The following is a 19022-nucleotide window of genomic DNA, read 5'->3' as shown; positions in this document are numbered from 1 at the left end:
TTTAAGAAAAATGGCCAAACACTGCTAATCACAAAGGATCAGTTTCATCTGCCTCAATGAAGGGAGGCCAGAGCATGAACCAACAGACTATCATATCACAACAATAATAATTCCATCTACATAGACTGATGAAGAACTGAAATATGTATATAACAATGTCCTATGTCCTTCTACAACTCCCCTCAGTTTAAATTTTCACACAAGTCCCATCCTTTAGCACGCTTCCTACAAAATATAAGTGTGTGTTTGTGTCTGTGTGTGTGTGTGTGTGTGTCTGCGTTTTATGCGTCTGTTTGTCCACCTGTTTTACAGAAAATGAAAGGTTTACCCCACAGGTAAGAAAAAAAAAAATTGTCAAGTTTCTTGAAGTAGACTTGACATCTCTTTACATTGCAAGCTGATTTTTCAAAGTCTGTAGCTTTGGCTTTAGGTCAGTGTGGCCTAACGAGAGCAATACCTGTTGGATGAACTGAAATGTGAGCTTCATAGTCTTGGGGTAGTTAAGATGGAGTGCATACATGAGTCCAAACAGAATGCATATTGCTTTGATCTTGAATGTTGTCCATCACGACTTCTCCCTCAATGATGATTTTCAACGAGGCTGGACTGAGATGCTGGAGTATCCCAATGTCAAGGTCACGAAAAGAATCGTCAGATTCCTAAATAAAGAAAAACAGAAGAGCACAATCATTACATTATATTTCTGATTTGAAAAAAAACGAATCAATAGAAGTGTCGTGGTGAAAAATAAATGATAAGAAAGCAAGAGCTTACTTACAAAGCCTGCTTTGAAGTCTGTGGGGTTGTCCCCAAGGATGATAGGAAGCCCTCTGAGCACCTGTGTCCGGATCGCAGTTGGCTCTGTAGTCTTTTGGGAATTAAACACAGTACCACGTACCAAGTTAGATGGCTAAAATGAAACAAATAATGATCTCCAAGAAAGCTTAAACAGGCCGAGCAATGTTTGGAGAGAATTATACAACTAAGAGTAGCATTGTGATGTTTATACCTAACCTAAGAAAAACAATGCCAAGTACATAATGTGTGTGGACTTGCATTGGTCTGTTGTAAAACATGTGTCAACTGTCCAACATTCCCTCTCTTGGATCCAAATAACTCGAGGAGACGAGGACTGATGCTCTCATAGAATTCCGTCTTGAGGTTCTTGCCCACAATCCTGCTGAACTCCATGAACACCTGAAAAATACAGAACAATAAAAATCTCAATTTAGATCAACTGAACTATACAAGGCAGCTAAGCCATCTGCAAAGTAGTGCTGTCCTGAAAAACATCCATGAATGTCCTTTTCATACATCTAGACACATAATATAATAGAAAGATAAGTATTTTATGTTCTTTCTTAAACATACTTGATCTTCAGTGAAAAGGGCAGGCCAGCGTCTCACCATCGTGCTTATGGCAGGTTCTGACTCCTACCTCTTCTCAGAGCAAACGTCTGATCCATCTTCTGTTTCACAAGAGGTCCATTTGGTGTTCTCTTCCGCATTTCATCAACCAAGTCTTTACAGGCACCCTGGCCTGATCAAATCCATCAGGAAAGTTGGGCAAGTACTTGATTTCACCTTTGTTTGCCTTCTTGTTAGCTGGTTGTCCTGCTGAATGCACTTCCACAGCATCCTCACACCACAAGAATCTGTAAAACAAAGTGTTTAGGTCAACAACTCAGCACAACAATGTCACTGTTAAATACAATAAGGTAATAAAACCGAAACAAACCTGTGTTACAGAGAAAACCGGCATGTGAAAAAAGACGTCGGCAGTATTGACGGTAAATACACTACAGAATATTGCATTCTGAACAGGTCCAATATTTGAAAATCGATAATCTTTTTTTTTTTTTAAATTACATTTGTATATCTCCATTTATGTCAAACTCGAGACTTTCAATCATCAACATGCCATTTATTTATATGTATTCGTGTCAAAATGGAATATAATTTTTTTTATATTCAATTTTGCCTGGAAACGCTTCCAATGCTTGCGTGTGGTTCTGGATCCAAGTTTTACTTTCATGTCAAGTAATAATGATTTGCAGCGGCCACTGAGGAGGATCGTGTGTGTGTGTGTGCGTGTGTGCGCGCTACCCTCAGCTTCACCTGGGTTCTTATCTCAACCTGCTTTGCAGCTTCTCGTAGCTGGCACGGAGAATGTTCTTCACATGTGTATAAAAACTCAGCGTCTTTAGTGCTCGGAGACGCCATTTCCACAGAGCACCGTGATACGTGCCTGTGTATTTGACCTCCTGCTTGCAAGCAATAAATGGACTTTTTGCAACTTTGATCATTCATCAAGACTCTGTTTTATCAGACAAATCATTCTCTTCTACCGAGCTTTTATTGAAATATTCCACAACAATTTGGCGTCACGAACAGGATTCACTGACCGTCCCCGTCCGGGGAAAGGGCCCTTTCCAGGATCACCAGCTGATGATCCTGCCTCATACCTGCCTCAAAGGACCGGCAGGAAACCAGAGGAGTCCTGATCGACGTCACGTGTATCCAGCGAAAAACAAATTCTCCAAGATCGTAACATCGCTAGACTACAAGTAGAAGACAGGATTGCTTACGGTAAAGATTTCACTCGGAACAAATTCTCCGAGATCGTAACGCAGATCGCTTGACTACCCGGGTAAAATAAGACCGTTGCTATTGAACGAACGTGAATTCCACCTGTGGAATAAGACCGTGGAAATAGCCTACGTGAATTTTATACTGAAGCAGGTAAAACGGTATCACTGTTATTGTTAACCAAACGTGAGTTCTACTGAATTACCCTTAGAATAAGATCGTGGCAAAATCGAAGCGTGAGTTTTGAGTGGGGTTTTTGGAAAGTGTTTCCTCGAGTAAAGAAACTAAGCCTTACGGTGACGACTGTAATGTAATAAGTAAACCGGTAGGGTCCACCAGTAAAAGATGGGTGGCCAGTCCGCAAAACACACGGAACGTCGGGTCCGATTGTGGCAATGATGCAGCAGAAATACGGGAAAACATGTACAGAGTGTCTCCCGTACTGGACAAAAGAGTTTGGGTTCCCAGAAAACGGCTCGTTGAGTGCCGCTAAACTTAAAAGGTTAAGAGGGGATTTGGAAGCAAAGTTAAAAAAATTGAAAAGTGGTAAAAAGATCTAAGTTAAAGACTTGGAAATAATAGAGAAAAAGCAGACATGTCTGGCACAATGGGAAATGCAATGTGAATGCAGGGAGAGAAAACGAATGATCGAAAATGACGTGTTTAAAAACTGAAAAACCTGACATTGAAACACAGAATAATCCATGTGTGTCTTCTCCACTGTATCCATCCCTGACAGGGGCAGGCGGTCCTCTCCTGAACACGTGTTGTCAAATTCCAGACCTGTAACACGCAGTCAAACCCGGCTGGGAGACCAGGGAGGTGCAGACGTCAAACCATGCTCACCCCTCAACCCATTCAGACCTGACCCCACAGCCCAGTCCACCCCGGACTCTGCATGGTCAATCCACGACCCATCCCCCTGGAGGGGCACAGCCGGCAGAATTGTGGATTTTCTTAGTCCTAACACCACCATGGAGAGTAAACTGGATGGGTCTTATATTCAAGCCCCCATGTTTCAAGTTCCAGGGCCACAGGATGGACTACCTGCCTCCCATCTGCCCACCATAAAAAATGGCGTGGCTTTTGGAAAAGAGTTCTTGACGTTATGCAAAGACATAACAGACGTCTGTGCTGCTGTGGTTGCGGCCTTCCCAGTCAACATGGCCCTCATCAACAGCACGAAACAAGGTAAAGCCGAAGATGTAACATTTTACTATCAGCGTCTTGTGGCTGCCTGTCATATTCACATCGGCCTCGAGGAGCCCACAGACATAACCAACATGACTGTGTGGGAAACTCATCTCAAGAACGCCTTTATGAACGGGCTTCTGCCAGACGTCAAAACTGCCACTGGACACTCTGTCGTGGGTCTGGAAGATGCAAGGCTCACAAGTCAAGTGGCAAAACATGCACGACACAATTATAAAATGCATGTGGAAAATCAAATGTGTCAAGACAAACGCAGCAAGCAGACTGGGGAGAAAGCCCAGCTTGCGATGCTCCAAGCCGTAAAACAGTTGACACTGGGTGCAGAAGGAGGACGAGACCCCCACCCATCCAGAAATTCTTATGGGAGGGACCAACAGAGGACGAGCGTATGGAATAAATCATGGGAGAAGAGGGTGTTTTCAAGGAGGGGCCCCACGAGAAGTGCAACCCGATGAACGCTTCCTCTGTGGCAAAACAGGACATTGGTACAAAGACTGCCCCTCCCGTTCAAACCTGGTACGTCAGCCACATGGACTGACAGAGGGGGTCAACAATTCGGCACTTCAGACTGACTGTGTGTGGGATGGAGATTGCACGTGTGAAGGAGTGACTACTGCTGCCTCTCCAAAACAGGGAAGTGAAACACACACACACACACACACACACACACAATGCTGCAATGAAGACCTGCTTCCTCGCACGCACACCCACATACACACGCACACACAATGCTGCAATGAAGACCTGCTTCCTCGCACGCACACTGCAGAACAACATGCTGTTTTGCTCAGCATCATTTCTCACTTAGAGCAACAGCAACAGAATACATCCACACCACCACCACTCACGTATGCTATGTTTTCATCAGATGCATACAAAGATATGCCAACTACAAGAGTAATTGTGGAAGGGAAAGAATTGACGTTTTTAGTAGACTCCGGAACTACTCATTCAGTAATTCAAGAAAAACCTTTTCCAAATCAAAAAATGAGTGGGCGATATGTATATTCTCAAGGGGCTTCTGGTTTGACTGTGACAGAAAAATGTACTGCACCTATGACGAGTGTACACTCTGACGAGACTGACCTAAACCCTGACATAAAAGTAAAACATTCTTTTTACTCTCTTCACTCTGTCCCATAAATCTGATGGGCAGAGACTTGATGTGTACATGTGGTATTTGTTTGACGTCATCTCCAGACGGCTCTTTTGAAGAGACATTTTTTGAGGCCCTCAATGATGCAATTGCCTGTTCTACTTTGTACTGGTCAACTTGTAAATCTGCTGTGTCTGTTTCTGTCTCCCACACAGAAAGAACTGTTTAAAGTTCCCGGCTCCTATCCCCATGTCTCACTGTCTAAAGGACGCCTTGACCAATGGAGGGATTTGGGACCATTTGTGGCTCAGTGTGAATCTCTCACTGACTGGGAGGAGACAATCGATCCGCTCGTTCTGCGCTCCGCCTCTACAGGGTTTCACAGAACTCACTGTGTACACGGTTGCGTATTTCTCCGCTAAACTCGACCCTGTCGCTGCAGGACTGCCACAATGTTTGCGCGCTGTAGCCGCGGCTGAAAAGGCGCTCACTGCCTCACGTGACATAGTGGGTTACGCACCGCTCACTCTGCTCGTTCCGCACGCGGCTTCTTTGATTCTCCTCGAACAGAAAACCTCTAACCTCTGTGCGGCTCGCTATTTGCGTTACCACACATGTCTCCTGGACATGCCGAATGTCACTATAAACGTTGTACTAACCTTAACCCTGCATCATTACTTCCTATTCCTGGGGATGGGAGGACCACAACTGTTTGGCTGAGCTCCAAGCTCAGTGCACTCCTCGCCCTGACCTAGTGGACGCTCCACTAACTAACAGCGACATGGTAATGTATGTGGATGGATCCGCCTCCCGCGATCCTCAGTCTGGTGAAAATGGTGTTGGTTTTGCTGTTGTTTCTGACTCTGGTGTGCTGTGTTCAGGTCCTCTGCCATGTCACCTCTCAGCCCAGGCAGCCGAGCTCATCGCTCTGACCGAGGCCTGTAAACTGGCTACGGGTAAAACAGTCACAGTTCACACTGACTCTCGCTTTGCGTTTGGTGTAGTACATGATTTTGGGGTGCTGTGGAAACACAGGAACTTCCTTAAATCGGACGGTAAGCCAATCCTACATCACACTCTCATTGCTGAACTGTTGGAATCTATCTTGCTACCCACAGCTATTGCTGTCTGTAAATGTGCAGCCCACACGTCCAATACGGATGATGTATATATGATGCTCGAGCAGACTCGGCTGCAGAAGCTGCTGCTCTGCTTCCGCTTCCCACTACCTGTGCTCTCATGTGCTCTGAGGAGTCAGTTCCCTCCTCTCTCACAGCGATGCAGTCACGCTCTACCCCTGATGAAAGACTGCTTTGGTCCACATCTGGCTGTGTTTACACCAACGGTATCTGGACTGGACCCGACGGCAAGCCGTGTTTACCTAAACACTATTTTGCTCATTATGCTAAGTTGACTCATGGGTTAGACCATGTGTCAAAAGGGGGAATGTTACGTGCACTTAATGAGACGTGGTTTACAAAAGGGTTCACAGCATGTGCACAAAAATTCTGTTCTGCATGCGTCACCTGTTCTACTCACAATGCAGGCAGGTCCGTGGGCGTGTCCAGCCAGGCTGCACACCCACCACCAACCCGCCCGTTTGAGCACTTTATGATGGATTTTGTGGAGTTGTCTCCATCACAAGGTAAGAAACACTGTCTAGTGATGGTAGACATGTTTTCCAAGTGGGTTGAGGTTTTTCCATCAAGCAAACAAACCGCTACAACAGTAGCCAAGGCCCTAATTTCTGAAATCATCCTTCGATGGGGCATTCCTTCTAAAATATCAAGTGACAATGGTTCTCATTTGGTCAACCAGGCCATTACAGAATTAAGCGCATACCTGGGTATTGATTTAAAACCACACTGTGCATACCATCCAGCCAGTGGAGGGGCTGTGGAACGAGAAAATGGCACACTCAAAACCAAATTGGCAAAATGCTGTGCAGACACAGGTCTGCCCTGGACAAAAGCCCTGCCTCTAGTGTTGATGTACATGCGCATGAGAAAACGAACCCGAAGCAACCTGAGTCCCTTTGAGATATTGTTTGGTTTTCCTCCTCACGTAGGAACCGAGGCACCGACGGCACCACTCCCTTCAACCGCATTATGCGAACATGAAATGTTAAAATATTGTGCACAACTCTCTTCTGCTCTGTCTAACATACGACAACAGGTTGCAGCCGCCCTCCCAAAACCAGCTGAAGGCCCACTCCACAAGCTGAAACCTGGTCACTTTGTGGTGGTGAAAAACTGGAAAGCACGACGCTGGCAGGGACCATTCCAGATCCTCCTCATCACCCAAACAGCTGTCAAAGTAGCTGAGAGGGCAACTTGGGTCCACGCGTCCCATTGCAAGAAGGTTCCAGTACCAGCAGTGGGCTCAGGCGACCCTACCCCCACAACACGTGTCAATCAACCGACACCACCGATCCAGTGACCACGGACGGGCAGTTGACCGACAGACACACAGTGCATTGTGATCTGTGTTGACTGTCTACAACGCGGATGCCTCACAAGAAAGACGGTTGGCAGACTCCACATCCCAACGTGTACCTGCTTACCAACACAAGAAGAAGAACACGGCCAGGACCCCTCCACATAGACACAGTAGTCGTTTGTGTCACTACGGTTTTATTCCTATTATTGCTTGCTTCAGTTTCATTATCTAAGTATCTTTTTGTGATTTTGTTATCAGCTATCTAAAGAGTGGTTTACATTTGCTTGCTAAACACGAGACATGGTCTCACAAAAACATTTTTTTTTTTGCAATATTATGTGTGATTAAAGAATAATCAAGAGTGGAATGTAATGGTAAAAATGTTATAACATTGTCTTGTGCTAAAGCCGTGTCTCAAGTGTCCTGTATTTGACCCTGATGTGCAAAGAGCAGCATGATACAAAATGTTAGTTTGCAGCTGTGCTCTGAGAAGGGAGGGCGGTCGACTCGATCTCATAGAAGCTTCAAAACCAAGGAGTCCTCTTCATGGCCTTGGTTCATATCTTATTCTGTACGAAAGTTCTGGATCCAAGTTTTACTTTCATGTTAATTAATAATGATTTGCAGCGGCCACTGAGGAGGATCGCGTGCGCGTGCGCGCGCGCGCGTGCGTGCGTGCGTGCGTGCGTGCGTGCGTGCGTGCGTGCGTGCGTGCGTGCGTGCGTGCGTGCGTGCGTGTGTGTGTGTGTGTGTGTGTGTGTGTGTGCGCGCGCTACCCTCAGCTTCACCTGGGTTCTTATCTCAACCTGCTTTGCAGCTTCTCGTAGCTGGCACGGAGAATGTTCTTCACATGTGTATAAAAACTCAGCGTCTTTAGTGCTCGGAGACGCCATTTCCACAGAGCACCGTGATACGTGCCTGTGTATTTGACCTCCTGCTTGCAAGCAGTAAATGGACTTTTTGCAACTTTGATCATTCATCAAGACTCTGTTTTATCAGACAAATCATTCTCTTCTACCGAGCTTTTATTGAAATATTCCACAACAACATACTGGTTATTTTTATAACCGACCGCTGCCAGTTCAGTGTTTCTCATTATAAACAGCCCGCCACCCCGTAAAAAGTCAGACCCCCCCCCCCCCCCCCCTGGGGGAGACAGTGCAGTCTACATAAACATAAAAGTTTAATTAGAAACAAAATCTGGGTTTACAGTGTGTCCCCTCATTTTTTCCACAGGCTATGAGCCGGCCTGTGACAATAGCATTTAATTCAACTGAACTGAATCTCCCCCTTACACCCTAAATGTCTGTCTCTCTAAAACTACTGGACTAAACTACTACTACTCTAAAACTAAAACTACTTACTGCTTTATGGGACAATACATGTTTGTGCAAAATACTCAAGTCAGTAGATAAAATGTCGTAGTACGCCACCAGAGTAATTTATAACAGTGATGGTGGGATAAATATTAAACAACTTTCCTTGTTGACACAGCTGCAGAAAACAACATCCAAGTGAGCATGAAGCCGATATTAATTCAAGTAAATGATCACCTTTTCTGTTTCAAAGGTATTTTGCCCGGCGGACGAGGGGGCAGGAGTGTGTTGATCCAGATATGAAGCAAATGCCTATTCCCTCCTTTCAGTGAATAAACAGCCTCCCTTCATCGCCGACTCATTCGGAGGTCAACACATACAACCAGCTTTCTTAACAAAGAACTTTGCACGCAAAAAGGATTTTCTGCTTAAAATAATGACATTATGCTTGGCGGTGATACTAGCATGTTGGTGACAGTACATTTCAATTATTTCATGTGGTGAGTCATCCTTTTCCTCCATTGTCGTTTCTTTGGTTGAAGATCGTGCGTTTTTTACTCGCTGTGGACAAAACAACCCTTTCCTTGATGCTCCTACGGGTAGCTTTAAAAAAATATGACTTATAGCATTTGCTAGTTATGAGGAACCTTTACATGCTGTCACCATGGGTTTACATTGTGGAATCCTCAAAATAATTGTCATCTTTATCATGTGTTCAATCCCTACAGACACCCAAGATATACTTTTTGCTTAACAAATAAACATCTGTTTTGATATAACTCTAAAATAAAGGCGGTGTTGTGCAGGCTTTACCAACAGCCATAAGTTATTTTTACAGCACAGACACAAGTGTTAACAGCCATCTTTGTATCTTTGATATAATTCCCATGCTTGGGAAATCTTGTCGGAGTTCTGCATTATTGTCGTTATGATCGAGTTCCAGTAACAGTTGCTCGGCGCATCGGGCACAGGTCCTTGAAACAAATCCCAACGAGGAGGATAAGTCAGTCCGATTCCCAAATGCTTCATGCACAGTCCCACGGAGACATCTTCGATGTAAACGGTTTTGACGTGAGCCGAGGCCTCCACTATCCTGTGAGGTAAATCCAGAGAGAACACATAGCCCAGTCCCAGGGCATACGGGGGGAAAAAGGGCTCAGGGAAGACTGAAAGCGGCAGATACCACTTTGAGGTGGGGTCTCGAATAACAGGCGCATGCCTCGCCACCATTCCCGTCAGGTACAGGTGTGGGGGGGCTTTCAAAAGCATGTCAACCAGGTTGTGGACGTTAAGGAACATGTCCGCGTCGACTTTCATGGCGTAGGAGGCGTTAGGGCAACGGGAGCTGAGCCACTCAAACATCACCATGGTTTTAATGGTGAGGTTATTGTAGCTATCCAAAAAGTCACTCTGGAGAATGTCATGATGTCTCTGGCTTTCCTGCAACATCTACAAAGGGGGAGATAGCAGGCAGAGGTTAGAGCAGAAATGAATTGCTTCATTGGACACTTAGGACGTTGACTAAACAAGCTCTGCAAATTGCTTCTTCATAGTGTAGCAGGTTGACTAGTCGCAGGTGGTTTCAATCACTTCACTCTCTGGACCACTCAGGAAGTAACTGCATGCCATGGGGGCATGCCATGGGGGGGGGGTTGACCCCGTTACTTTGTTGCTGGAGGTACATTTCCGTTCTGGGTCGTCTCGCGTTCGTGCCGCAGTCACGGTTGTGCAACAGTGTCTCCCTGTTACAAACCCAATCTTTCCTTTAACGCAATCGGGTTGAGTGTTGCTGCTGGCTCTGTGTAGCTGTACTATCGGCACTGCAGGTGTATTGTCGCGAAGCTCCCTGACGGGGTTGTAAAATTGCGTCGCGTGCGCTGGTATCTGCACCAGCCCCTCCCGTCCCTGCCACGCTGCTGTTTTGTCTCCGCTGACTTTGGGTTTCAACTACGTTGAACGGGTTGTAGCTTCACAATCTTCCTCCAGGCGTTGAACGTCTCTACGCGCCTCACAGCGCCCGGATCTGTTGCTTAAAGTGTCTGACAGGGCGCTCCGCCCCGAAAGAGTTCCACTCGCCACAATCGCAACAAAACCAGGTTCAGGGAGAGATTGGTAGATACTAAATAATCAAAGGGGTCAACTTAAAAAGATAAGTTTAATTGTTGCCGTACACTTTTGAGTAGAGACAAATTGGATTTACAATTCGGTTTTGTGTTTAATTTGGCTATGGATTGCTCTCTAAGTACACATGACTGTATAGTACATTTCAACACATAGTTTGAAGGAAATGTTAAAATGACTTTCCTAGTTAATTTTACTTGAAAGTATGCATTGTTTCACATTTATAGTTATGGGAAACACCATGTCTTGTGGCAAAAATTACATTTATTTCTTGCAAGTTTTTTTTACAGTGATAGGTCATTTTGGTTAAAATCACCACAGCAGTCCCATAAGCACCAACACCACGTAACGTGAAAAGAAATCAACCTTGGCTTCTCCCTTCTCCTCCCGTACCACCTGGCACGGACTTTTGTGCTTACGGCTTCACAATGTTGTGGTTAACCAAGCCGTTCGCCCGGATATCTATGCAACGGGTAGTTGCACACTGTTGTACTGAAATCACAGCACACACAGAAACCGGTTTAATGCTGGAATGCTTCTCCCCACTTGATAGCTATGCTGGTTGCTGTGTTGACAGCGACCGAAAAAGCAAATTGAGATACTTGTAATAAATCAACTTACTTGCTCTTGGATGATTTCTGTGCCATTGGTCTCTGTGGACATTCCCAAAAGAAAGAAGTGGCTGATCACTCTGCCCAGCACTTTTGTCTCTTTGACCCAGGTGTTACGTAGCGTATCACGGGCCTCTCTGTTGTGGGGCGCCACTGGGATCATAAGAACCAGGAATGGGCTTTCTTTCCAACATCTATGTGGTTCGTCTACCACCCAACGGTAGGGGTGCCGGTACGCCACGTGGTAAATCGAAGGGGGATCTGATGATATCTGTGCAAACAGATGATGTTTCCGTTTGGTTGGTTTTGCACTTGAATGATTTCTCTTTTTGTTTGTTTCATGTACAAAGACAAAACCTGAAGTTGTAAAGGACATTTTTCAACTATCGCTTTTTTAATCTAATTAATTATCTAATTAGCTTCAAGTTGTGTTTTCACATCTTAAAGCTACATTATATATATATATCCCTGCACATTTGTATCGTATTAAATGAACATGACAATTTTTTCTTTTCTCAAACATATTTTTATCGTAGCAGATGATGAAACAATGTTAATAGGGTTGTCTTACTACTAATGACATGTATTTTCAGATAAAAAGGGAAAAAGTACATTTTCTTTGTTTTGTTCATTTCAAGAGCTGTCCTTGTTTCAAGATGAAAGCAAATATACTTACATACTGCACTGTAGTAGCTATACTGTTGTAAGACTGGTTTGACGAAAACATCAGAGGCCATGGCACTTTGAGGCTCGAAGTGTAGAACATTAATGTGACCGTCCCAATCATGAGGGGCAGCACCACACAAACAAAGCATCGTCTCGTTCCTGTCCCAGGAGTCTTTACAGTGCCAAGAAAAAGTTATATCATTAATACCTCATAACCTCACATGACGGGAACTCCAGTCTATTACCCGATTGGAATTAGGAAAATAATATTGCTTTCCCCTTGACCTGTAATTGAAGCGGTCCTCATTAGTTATGATTTATGTGTAAATATCGGTTATGTTCAGAAAACCTTTAGGCTGGGACAAAGAACTTCAGGATTTGTTGAGTTATAATTAAGTGGTTTTAAGAACTGATTTATGGGTTTGTTGAACAGGGACAGAGCTGGCTCTGGGTTGGTTAAAAGTTGTTGCAAAGGCAATGTAAAAACTATCTTGTGGCCTTCATTGTGATTCACTCTTTTCCTGAAACACCCTACTTTCGATGACTTCCACATTTTAGGCTAACTGGTGTTCTTATAAGTTACTGATACACGATGCCACAAGGCAGACAGTCTTTGTTGTTGTTCGGCGTACAGAAAATGTACACTTAGACATGATGTCTCTGAAACATAAAATGAGTTTGACACCCCTGCTGTACAGGCGCTTTTTGAGAGACTGGACTGGGGACAGCCCTCATGGAACATTCTAAATATAGCATCTTTCTATCAACAGAAGAAAATAAGCTCCAAACCCACACCACCATTTATGGAGCAGTAAAAGAGTCCACATTTCCTGTCACAGGCTCCTTTCCGACATTTCGATTAGGTTATTCGTAGTGCATCATGAGACTCTCACAAGATGGGGATTTGGAGTGTGCAAACATCCCAGAGATTCCTGTTCCTCATTTGATTAAACAAACACTATCAACCGTTACTGTGCTAAACGGCATAAATTCCACATGTTCAAACGTTAAGGCTAAAGGATCATGCCCCTTCCTGTTTAAACCAACACATTCTAAGAAGCAGGCATGCACAGGCTTGTTTTTTAACCACAGTATTGTGGGTTTAGAAAAGCTGCTCTCATTGTAGTCCTCAGGTCTGTGTCAAAATACAAAGGGTCATTTTCATGCATTTATATAAAATAATAAAAATCAGTCCAGTTTGCAAAAGCAAGCATTTACTTATGTATAATTGTACAAATTCAACTGAGGAAAATGTTTTTTAGAAATTCTTATATAATAAATGAAAAAACATGAATGTGATCAAATCAGAATAAATGCCCCCTCTGAAACCAGGGGCGAGGGAATTAGAGTTAAGAAGTAACCGATATTTTTTGCATTTCAGACAAGAACTCCAGTGTTTGAAGGGAGTAGAGACTACTGAAATCCAAACAGACTGATCCATTTTAACAACGGCTCGATACTATTCACAATCAAAGATTTCCCTTTCAAGAAGAACAAATAGGCTAGGAATTCCCTCTATAGCCATTTAAAGTTAATATATTATAATTGAATAAAAAGCTTAATTAAAATCACGACTTACCATTTGGAAACAGACTTTTACAGCATTTTGTGCAGAGAAAAATCGACAACTGTGACAGCCTCGGACCATGCAGCATGAATACAAGAATGAGGATGTTGCGGTGGATGTCTCACTTTTTGTGAATATATTGGGGGGTTGTGGCGGTAGTCTGGTGAGTTGCGCCCACTGTCTACTTGCTACCAGACAACACAATGCAGAGAAAAAGGAGAAGTTAGAACAGGTCCACATAGTTGTTTTACATACCAGGTGCTGGAAATGTTTTGCCTTATACTAGTCAGACCGGTTGAGTGTGTGTTGCAAGGGCGTAACTATGGTTTAGACATTGGGGGGGTCCAAATGAATACCCTTCCACATATTTTTGTTTGTTACTGTAAGTGCATTGCCTACAATTCTATATTTCTATATGAAAATTTAAAACATGGTTTCGAGGACAACACTGACCATTTGAATACACATCTAAAAGGAATAGTGTAATTTCTGCAAGACAGTGACTTCCCCCCCACCTTGTTTTGGTGAGTTCAGCATGTCTCCTTGCCTCCTTGTCTCTCTGTGCTGCCTGCATTGTAACCACATGTCATTTTATCAGAAGAACAGAGACTGACCTTCATGATCTATCATTTAATATTCTGCTTTTACGAGGCTAGTTGTTTATTTGCTTACACATTCAGCTCAGTATCAAGTTACTTACTGTCTGGCTGCTGGTCCAGTTTTCATACGCTTTTTAGGTAACCTCAAATCCTCCATTACCTCAAAGTCTCCTCTGCTTGTCTTTTCTCTGACTCTCTCTCTCCAGCATCCATCCACCCGTCACGTCCTCCTCCACCTCCTCAGGCAACATCGCAAACCAAACCCCTGGTCCCATGGAGCCCGAGCCCAGCCCTTGTGTCCCCATTGACCAAAGCTATGAGTCAGAACTTCAGTATCCAGCTACAGGCCAGCTCCCACCGGTCAACAAACAGTACATTGTTCTTGGGGGTCCCTGGACTCGAATCCCAAAACAAATGTGTTTATGCCAGCAGCAACAGTGTTGCGGCGCAGAGAAAAGGAAGAGAGAAAGAAAATACTTAATACAATGATGATGATGTTGAAATATCTCAAACCTGTTTGTTCTTATGTGTATTCCTGAGATAAATAGAGATGTGGAGGCCTGTGGACCGGGGACTGCGGGGGGGGACAAAATGAGTGGAGCAGGATCTGACTCAACGGCGTTACTAAGCAGGTTAAGCAAGTTAAGCTGCCGCAGAACCGGACCTCCGGGTTGTTATTTTGTTTTTGACACGAAGTATAAGTGCACCAGAACTACAAGGCTACAAATGTTTTGAAAAGTCTGTTGTAACCACACGCCGCCACACCATCACTTCCCTCTCAAAACCCCTTCAAACCAAACGGCGTCATCCCCACACACAACTCCTTCATTCTTGCTGTAAAGATCCGTGCATAATATTAATGACTAATAAACAACACAATTGCCGTTGACGTATACCATCAAGTGAAAAATACATTGTGTACTATCATAGACATTCTGCTAGTTTGTTAAGTCTGACCAGCTAGTGAAGTTAGGTTAGTGGAGGCATTCATTTTAAATGTTCATAAAAATGTCTATGGCATTACTTCACTTTCTAACAAAGCTTTTTTAATGTATTATCAACAGTGAAAATGTCAGTGGGGCATTAGCTCAAATGGTAGAGTGCTCGCTTAGCATGCAAGATGCATCCTACATTGTTCCTTATCTTATTGTAAGTCGCTTTGGATAAAAGCGTCAGCTAAATCACATCTAATGTAACTTATCATTTTACTGGTGGAACTGTTGTTCAGATCGGCGCCCCGCATGTTGATGACGTATTATGATTCTTCAGGAAAGTTTGTTTGTAGTATCCTTGGCAAACGGAGGACTAAACATGGGTGTACTTTACACGAGTGAACTAGCTTGCGGAAAAAAATTATTATACTACTAAGTTTTCTTGCTGGACCAGTCTAGCAAGTCAACAGCTGCCTCATCTTGCTGTGAAAAGTTTATTTCTGAGAATGACTGAGGAAGAATCTGATGCCTTTTCGTTTGACACTTGGAATTTGGAACACGTGGAAATCCCGAGAATTGCAGGCCGCACCCGTCACCACAGCACCAGTGAAATCTAGTTCAAGCAGAAAAACTTGCTGGTCTGTACTCTGTACAGCTTGTACTGTGTATACAAGCAACCAAGGTGAGGGGACCTAGATAACCGCACATTTACGTTCCCCAGCCGGTCCTCATTTATTCCACCTGATGACGTCTCAATTTCTAACCTTTACGATGACCTCTTTGCAGTTCGTTCCAGAGAAATTGTTGATTGCACCGCATTGGCTATCGCACCGATAGTTCAGCCGACTGGAAACGGATTAAGCACAGCGTACATTTACTCACGTATGTGGGAATGCACGCTAGAAAAACCACACCTGTGAGACATGAACTTTTGCCCTCTGTGGACAGTCATTGGTTTGACTTCCTGAAATGCTAGTCAGAAAGTTGTTCTATGGAAGCAGATAGCATAGATTTTAGTTAAGAAATGTGATGCGGTATGGTGAAAGATATGATTCGTCTCCGGTTAGACACAAATAGTGAAAGCAGAGAAGGAAGCTCTCCCTCCGGTGTGTGTTCTTGCACATGAAAATAAACAGCTTCTAAGAAACTTATCTTAATTTTATCCTGATTATCAGCCAAGGGTAAGGAACAAATCTTTTTTCGAGTCATTCGTTCATGTCGGCGGGGGTGGTGAGGCAAGATGAATTCCTGCATTAAAATAATTACTCCCGACCGTGTCTTCGGGTCAATGTTTCGTTCATTGAGCATATATGCAAGTCCCGAGAAAATTAACTAATGTTTTTTTGAGAGGACTCGTTACTCTCGAGTCCTTGTAAGGATTCGTTCAAAATGAACAAATCGTTCACGAACGACACATCACTACTCCCCTGGGCACAAGCAACCAGATACCAGCAGTTACTGGTTCTATAGTAACAAAAAGGACTCGAGCAAGTGAGCTGGCAGCCAGGTTAGTTGTTGCATAGAAGCAGTGCGAAAGGAGTGGCACACAGGATCATTATCATGACAGTTGAGGAAACGTTTTGCTCTCTGGTTCTGAAAGAAACCTAAAACTGTGTAAATAGAGGGGGTAGAAGAAGGAAGAAATAACATTTGTGTCAGACGACAGACATCCAAGATGTACAAAACACCTCCTATATTTTTTTATTTGCTTTCAGTTAAATTAGTTCAACCCATATATCCAAAGAATAGTCAAATAAATGAGCAAAAATGAAAAGACAACCACTATACTTTATATTGCCATTGAATATAACTCAAATAATTATAAATGGTATCAAATCTCAAATATCCAGAGTTCATTAGTTTAAATAAGACAATGACAGTTCCTTGTTTAAATTCAAACATTATCCACTTTGCTTAAATATTATGGTAATAATCTTTGTTTCTTAAAGCTCAAAAAGAAAAGTGTGGTCTGGTTCAGCTTGCAGTCCGACTCTGGATGCAGTGGAAGCCCCCTTTGGCTGATTGGTAGTAGTCTCAAATCCAGAGTGACAGGTTCAAAGCACCAGTCCGTTAGCAGGGTCTTACTGCTGTGAGCACCCACCAGTCTGTACACATATCCATCTATCAATCCACCCATGCATCCATCCACTCACCCATCGATCAATCCATCTTACCACCAATGAAGAGCGGAACATAATGAAAGCATAAAAGAGGCTGCGAGTCTCACACAAATAACATAAATTCTAAAGAACAAATCACTGTTGTGTATAGGTCTATGCATAAGTTATGGAAGCTGTACAGAGACTATTGAGAGACTAACAAACATTAAAAACAAAGACTGGTTATAATGTTCACCAACCTTCTAAAAGCATACACTTCTTAAATATAACAACAAAAAATAAACATGTTTTTGGAGGGATATCTCTTTTTTACCCCCCAGCCGTTTTTATCATTTCTTAATGGCCGGACAGAAAACAAATAGAATTCATTAACAAATGTTTTTTCTCCCTCCATATAAAAAGAGGCTGCGAGAAAGGATTGTGTCGCTTACTCTTTTATCTATATTTGTTTGATTATTTTCCTTTTTTATCTAAATGGGTGGTCATGCAAATAGAAAAAGTCCTCCATGATTTTGGCTCGGTGATAAAACCTGTTTGGTTGCTCGTTGGCCACGTCGCCTCTTGGTGAGTTGTGTAGTTCCTGATTATTGGGTTACACGGTGAGCTAGCTGGTTTGCAGTCTTTCTTTTAGCTCGAGAAGGAGCTTCCAGTCAGCTAGCCTTAGCGACTACCTCTGCATATACACCAGCTAACTGTGCTTTCCCAGTAAGTTCAGCAATTGTTTCACACATCACTTATTATCTTAATATTCTTGCTGGAATCCATTTATTTTTGGTCAACCATTTTAGCTCCTAAGTACCAAAAGCAGGAATTTTATTTCAAGAGGTTGACTTGTTGTTTTAAGGTGGACTGGTATTCCTCGAAGTCTGCCACGCTTATTGACGAGCCACCAAGACCACAGGTCGATGGATGCACTGCAGTCGACATTCTGAGATTATGCTACTTTTGTTTTTCTATGGAACACTATTTACGAGCAGTCAAGCAGCTGGCGAATTAGCAGCTTTCCCCACGCAGGTTCAAGACACTCCGGGGTCCAACTTATTCGGGTTACAAGGGAAGCACTCCCGCTCGTTCTTACATACAAACTCATCGTTAAAGTATCCTGAACCATTTCATTGACTAGTCCACTTCCTGTTCAATCCTGTGGTCAGACTCCAAATGCGTATGACCAGTAATGTTGTTTCATATTTCTGTATCTCTATGCAGTCTGCAACCAGTATGTCCAAGAGTCTCAGCGCACTCATCTGTTCAATCGGCAGGCAGTCCTCAAGTCAACTGTTCGCTTATGAAAAACAAGACTGTACACCATCCAAAAAGCCAATGAAAAAACCCGTCGACCAACCAGTCCCTTCCATTTCCAAAACCGGCTGTAAATACAGTCTGTGAACTGGTTTGTAATCCAGTAAAGGTGGAGCAGTCTACCAGATGTCAGAGCTTAGTTCTCTGCTGGTGAGCGGTACAAAGGTGCTGTTCAGGTGGAGTTCTGGCTTCTTCCCGAGGGTACTGCTCTGAGTCACCTGGAAAAAACAAATCACAACGATGATCAGAAGAAACGCTCCCCCAAGCTACAACTCTGAGCAAGAAATCTATTGTTAAAAAGAGCACACAGGGTCTGTAATTCACCAGTATATACAGACTTATTGCACGAAAATGCACCAAGCCTCATATATATATATATGACAACTGCAGTGTCTGTGACAGCTATTTCCCAGTCGAAAAATATCATTGTATATTTTAGATTGGATAATATGAAG

The 19022-nt window shown here is 43.5% G+C and overlaps 2 protein-coding genes and 2 long non-coding RNA genes across 7 annotated transcripts in view; 1 reads left to right on the top strand and 3 right to left on the bottom strand.

Annotated features, from left to right (window-relative positions):
* Positions 1–517: 517 nt before the first annotated feature.
* Positions 518–1544, bottom strand: LOC144406296 (uncharacterized). Of its 2 annotated transcripts, XR_013467549.1 has the most exons (4): positions 1372–1544; positions 1057–1197; positions 775–868; positions 536–659 (listed from the first exon to the last, which is right to left on the bottom strand). It is a non-coding gene; the product is annotated as an uncharacterized LOC144406296 (long non-coding RNA). The 2 variants fall into 2 exon arrangements; XR_013467551.1 differs by lacking the exon at positions 1372–1544 and having other exon boundaries at positions 518–659; positions 779–868; positions 1057–1198.
* A 3802-nt stretch (positions 1545–5346) lies between these two features.
* LOC144406297 (uncharacterized) lies at positions 5347–7717 on the top strand. The gene is made up of 3 exons (XR_013467552.1): positions 5347–5681; positions 5779–6542; positions 7073–7717. It is a non-coding gene; the product is annotated as an uncharacterized LOC144406297 (long non-coding RNA).
* Positions 7718–8343: 626 nt separating this feature from the next.
* Positions 8344–14455, bottom strand: LOC120817464 (beta-1,3-galactosyltransferase 1). 2 transcript variants are annotated; one of them, XM_040173726.2, is made up of 6 exons: positions 14318–14455; positions 14133–14185; positions 13630–13805; positions 12061–12222; positions 11395–11655; positions 8344–10101 (listed from the first exon to the last, which is right to left on the bottom strand). In XM_040173726.2, exons 1-6 carry the CDS (start codon positions 14371–14373, stop codon positions 9505–9507), a joined length of 1305 nt encoding a protein of 434 aa, XP_040029660.2. In that variant the 5' UTR covers positions 14374–14455; the 3' UTR covers positions 8344–9504. The 2 variants fall into 2 exon arrangements, with proteins under 2 accessions (XP_040029660.2, XP_077958202.1); XM_078102076.1 differs by having other exon boundaries at positions 14377–14444.
* A 2359-nt stretch (positions 14456–16814) lies between these two features.
* Positions 16815–19022, bottom strand: part of il1rapl2 (interleukin 1 receptor accessory protein-like 2) — a 301062-nt gene continuing 298854 nt past the window's right edge. For both annotated transcript variants that reach the window (XM_040173723.2, XM_040173724.2), the window contains one exon: positions 16815–18785. In XM_040173723.2, the coding sequence (XP_040029657.1) occupies positions 18697–18785 (89 nt within the window). In that variant the 3' untranslated portion in view covers positions 16815–18696. The remainder of the gene's footprint in view (positions 18786–19022) is intronic.

Source organism: Gasterosteus aculeatus, chromosome 4 (genome assembly GCF_964276395.1).
Source record: "Gasterosteus aculeatus chromosome 4, fGasAcu3.hap1.1, whole genome shotgun sequence".
Classification (NCBI taxonomy): Eukaryota; Metazoa; Chordata; class Actinopteri; order Perciformes; family Gasterosteidae; genus Gasterosteus; species Gasterosteus aculeatus.
The sequence above is the reverse complement of the archived record's forward strand: the minus strand, read 5'-3'. Positions and strand labels throughout refer to the sequence as shown.

What these genes read in the sequence shown, in the direction of transcription:
- LOC120817464 (XM_040173726.2), bottom strand. Translation starts at nt 14,373, where the DNA reads ATGGAGGATTTGAGGTTACCTAAAAAGCGTATGAAAACTGGACCAGCA. An exon ending in TAGCTACTACAGTGCAGTAT is followed by an intron (nt 11,656 to 12,060) that starts GTAAGTATATTT and finishes CTGTTTGCACAG; the next exon opens with ATATCATCAGATCCCCCTTC. An exon ending in CAGAAATCATCCAAGAGCAA is followed by an intron (nt 10,102 to 11,394) that starts GTAAGTTGATTT and finishes CCCCCTTTGTAG; the next exon opens with ATGTTGCAGGAAAGCCAGAG.